Genomic DNA, 4,491 nt, shown 5'->3' with positions numbered 1-4,491 from the left:
ATTTTTCTACCGTACATGGATAACAGGGATACACCATCCACCCATACATACATCGTCGGTTGTTGCTCTAAGATTTGTGTCATGTTTCTACTTTTTTGTTAAGGATCTTGTTTTTCAGCTATTGCATAATGATAATGGGACAGATAGGTAGAATAAACATGAATCTAGAGAGGCGACTTGATGACGATCATGACAAGCGTACCTCCTTCTACTCGTACGGCCGCCGGGGCTCATTGCAGCCTTCCTTCTTGCCCACCCGTCCACTATATCTTAGCCTGAGGATGCCCTCACCTACTGTCAACGGTGTCCAAGATCTTGCGTGCAGACTAAGAGAGGCGGCGGTGGTGGTTGTTGGATAAATTAGCAATTCTCTGGCTGTTTTAATTCATATAACCGATTATACCCACCAGTCGGCCAAGTCAAAGCCACGACGGCGGTAACCGCATCCTCGGCAACCTTCTTCTAGGTTTCGGAGTCTCCAGACATGGTGATATTGAGGAAGTAGAGGACGTAGTCGAAGTTGAGGACAAGGACCATGAAATTTTGATTTCAACTTGTTCCATAGGGTCCTGCGGATTGAATTTAGATCTGGAAATTTGTGTCATCGTAGATGCATGTTCTACTTATTTGTATAATTGTATAATTAGTCTTTGTTTCCAGACCTGTGAATCAACTTTAAATCTGAAAATATGTGTCATGGTAGACGCGTCATGGTAGATGCGTGTACGTTTTTTCCAGAGCTGTTTACAAGTTTAGGGATTCATTGTTCTTGGTATTGGTAGGATTTAGAGTTCTTGTGGCCGAACTTACGCATATGACTTTTATGGTAAGCATGTGAGTTTTCATTTCGTATTTCCCCAATGGATGTTATATTGTAGTATAAGATAACAGTAAGAAATTCGAATCACAAAAGTAATAGACAACTAGCATGTTGCACCTGCATTTGCGCATGCAACCATGCTAGTTTACTTTAAAAGTAGTCTGACATTATGGTTTTTCTCTTTTATTTCATAGGTATATAATGATAAAAGTAGTAGCCTAGTATGTGCCTTGACGATTGTCAACATTCTAAACAACAATATTGATGCTATAAAAGGAAGTATTGGCCATTATTTATTGGTGCCATTATACCTGGTAACACCTTCGTCCCAAGAAAACCGTTATAGTGATAACACATAGTATTTAGCTTAGCTTTATTTTACATGCGTGATTTTGGAATCAACAATAGTTTCTCCTTCCTACGAACGGTTAGCCCGAACACCTCTGTCATATCGATATCTTTTCTCTCAACCCCAACCGGAAGTTCCCAATCAAAATGGTTCACGAGGTTTGCTAACATAAGCTCAACATTTGCGATTCCGAGGTTTATACCAGGGCATATCCTTCGTCCTGCCCCGAACGGCAAGAACTGGAAATCATTCCCTTTGAAGTTAACATTCGTAGCATTGCCTTCATCTGTAAATCTTTCAGGTACGAATTCTTCCGCATCATCCCAGGAGCTTGAATCCCTCCCAATGGCCCATGCATTGACGACGACACGTGTCCCAGCAGGAACCATGTATCCATGGATGGTACAGTCAGCCATGGCCAGGTGCGGAGCAAGGAGAGGCGCAACAGGATACAGCCTGAGAGACTCTTTTATTACTGCTCTTAGGTACACCATGTTGTTCATATCAGCTTCGCTCACAATTTCTTGTCCCCGGGGTATGATACTCCTTACTTCATCTTGTAGCTTCCGCATGAAGTGTGGCCTTCTCATGAGCTCAGCCAAGGTGAATTCGAGGACGTTAGCTGACGTGTCTGTTGCACCGAAAAATACATCCTGTGGATAACAATTAGTTAGGTTATACCGAGAGACATACAAAAATCAAGGTATATAACTTGAAAGGTATTATCTGTACTTACCGTGAGGAGAGCTTTCATGTGCTCTCTTGTGAGATCATACTCTTGCTGAACAGACAGCAGAATATCTACGAAGTCGCCATCCTTGTGATCAGACGCTGATTTACGCTTGCTCACACGATCGTCGATCACCTTGTCCAGCAGATCAGCCCATCTGTTCCTCACTCTTTCGGCCTTGGCACACACCGCCCTCTTAAGCACTCCTACCCTACCCAATGCTGGGAAGTACTCCTCCAAGTTGAACCCGCCCAGAAGCCGTGAGGTGTCGTTGATGAGTTCCCGGAACAACTTGCTCCGTCCATCTTTCAGGAAGAACTTGCCCGACACGATACGGCACGCCATGTCATTCGAGAATGAGTTGAGCAGCTCGCTCATGTTGACTGTACCACTAGCTGTGGCTGCCTCGTTGATCTTGGCCATCGACATGCTGACCTATGAGAGCATGCATCTTAATTAATATATGAGAAGCTAACAGTTAGATATGTAACTCTTAATTAGCTAGCAGAGGACAACATGGAAGTCATTTTTGTTTCTCTTGCAAAAGACATGGAACATGGAAGTCTTTTTTTCCTTTTTGCGAGAGACAGGGAAGTCATTGTTTTCCTTTATTTATTGTCGGATGTACTCCCTTCGTACAAAAATACAAGATGTTTTTGCAGTTCAAACATCTTATATTTTGGTGCAAAGGTACAAGTAGCCAAGTCCAAATGAGTGTGACAAGAATGATCGCAACGTCATGAAAGAAAAGTCTGTCAGAGTGGCGAAAATTGCAAGATAATCAGAAATCAGTACCTCCTCCGCGCCGGCGCTGCGAAAAGACTGCACCTTCTTAACACTCAGCATGTGGGTGGTGACAAGCTTCCTTGCCTGCCGCCAGTACTCGCCGTATGGCGCGAAGGCGATGTCAGAGGAGCCGTACATGATGATGTCGGAGACAACGGAGCGTGGCCGCGACGCCAGGACATGGTCGTGCGTGCGCAGCACTGCCTCTGCGGCGCGCGGAGAGGACACGACGAGGGTGGGCACGGCGCCCAGCCGGAGGAGCATCACGTCCGGACCGTGCTTCCTGGCCAGGTCACGGAGGGAGACGTGTGGGAGGGCGCCGACGAGGTGCAGGTGCCCGATTATGGGCAGCGCCGGCGGCGAAGGTGGGAGGCGCTGCCCTGTTGATCCTGTCTTTCTGGTGAACCAGTGATGCAGAGACAAGAGGAGGAGGGGGAGCAGGAACAGAAACCATGCCCGCGGGGGCGTCTCTAGCATGAGCTCCTGCACGAGGTTTGCCATGCTGAGCTCAGTTGCTTTATCAGGTTTTGCATCACATGCTCTGTTGCTTTATAAGCAGCCAGGCCGGGTAGAAGGCGAAAAAGCATATGCATACATTGACACATATCTGCGGTGCACTGAACTTGGAGCAATATTTGTGCTTGTGTGTCCAAGTCAGGTCTAGTCTTCCAGATGGATGAGCTCTTCGTATTCAATTAGCATACCTGTGTTAAAGTTGTCACTGGCTCAAACGTGCAGCAGGTTGTCCTTCTCCTCGTAGCTACCGATGAATAGGCCATAACAGCCTTCTCCTCTCACCGATCGTGTAATTCAATCACGCGGGAGAAGTAGACATCCAACCTCCACACCACGTTCGTCTCTAGAAGTTTTGACCATCCACGGCACGGAAAGATCTCCACAATGCTAAGTCTCGTAATACTCATACTAGTATGCATGCATGTGAGCAAGACAACTGAAACACGGTGTTTAATTTGATCAACTCGATAGGACCATTTTTGTGCCAAGTGAAAAAGCATATGCATACATTCACACATATCTGCGGTGCACTGAACTTGGAGCAATATTTGTGCTTGTGTGTCCAAGTCAGGTCTAGTCTTCCCGATGGATGAGCTCTTCGTATTCAATTAGCATACGTGTGTTAAAGTTGTCGCTGGCTCAAACAGGTTGTCCTTCTCCTCGTACACTACCAGAAAAACTGCTTGCGCCGACGGCCTCATCTATGCCGGCGGCCCCCGTCGGCATAGATGGACCTATGCCGACGGCCAAGCACAGGCCGTAGGCGTAGAAAAGCCGTCGGCATACATCCATCTATACACTTTGGAGCAACATCCGGGCCAGACCCACAGCAAGATTCCCTCCGTGTAGACCCGACGCGTTCGTGACGGGACGGGGTACCAGAGGGGGGTAGCAATGCCGCCAGGTGTTGCGGTGGTCCCTCCTACGCTTGTGGAAGCATGGTGGCACGCTCAGGCACCCGACACGCGGCTCCGGGGTGTGCCCCCTCACGGGCGTCGCTGCCCCCATGTCTCGAAGGGGGGAAACGGCCACCACAGCTTACACCCGGGCACCGGGCCGGTAACTGAACGTTTCACCATAATTGTCAATTTTCTTAACACAATTCTAATGAATACGGCCGGAGCTCACAAATATGCCGTAATAAAAAATAAAAAATATGCCGTAATAAAGAACTGCAAAGTACCTATGCCGACGGCCTAGCGGTCGGCATAGATTGACACGTGGCATGTCCATCTATGCCGACGGCTAAGCCGTCAGCATGGGCTGACCTTATCCACAGCCGCACCCACC

The 4,491-nt window shown here is 47.7% G+C and overlaps 1 protein-coding gene across 1 annotated transcript; it reads right to left on the bottom strand.

Moving 5' to 3' along the window:
• Positions 1-1,044: 1,044 nt before the first annotated feature.
• LOC119266902 (indole-2-monooxygenase-like) lies at positions 1,045-3,186 on the bottom strand. Its single transcript, XM_037548183.1, has 3 exons — positions 2,695-3,186; positions 1,906-2,334; positions 1,045-1,822 (listed from the first exon to the last, which is right to left on the bottom strand). Exons 1-3 carry the CDS (start codon positions 3,184-3,186, stop codon positions 1,199-1,201), a joined length of 1,545 nt encoding a protein of 514 aa, XP_037404080.1. The 3' UTR covers positions 1,045-1,198.
• Positions 3,187-4,491: the final 1,305 nt, after the last annotated feature.

The sequence above is a fragment of the Triticum dicoccoides genome, chromosome 3A, assembly GCF_002162155.2.
Source record: "Triticum dicoccoides isolate Atlit2015 ecotype Zavitan chromosome 3A, WEW_v2.0, whole genome shotgun sequence".
Lineage (NCBI taxonomy): Eukaryota > Viridiplantae > Streptophyta > Magnoliopsida > Poales > Poaceae > Triticum > Triticum dicoccoides.
The sequence above is the reverse complement of the archived record's forward strand: the minus strand, read 5'-3'. Positions and strand labels throughout refer to the sequence as shown.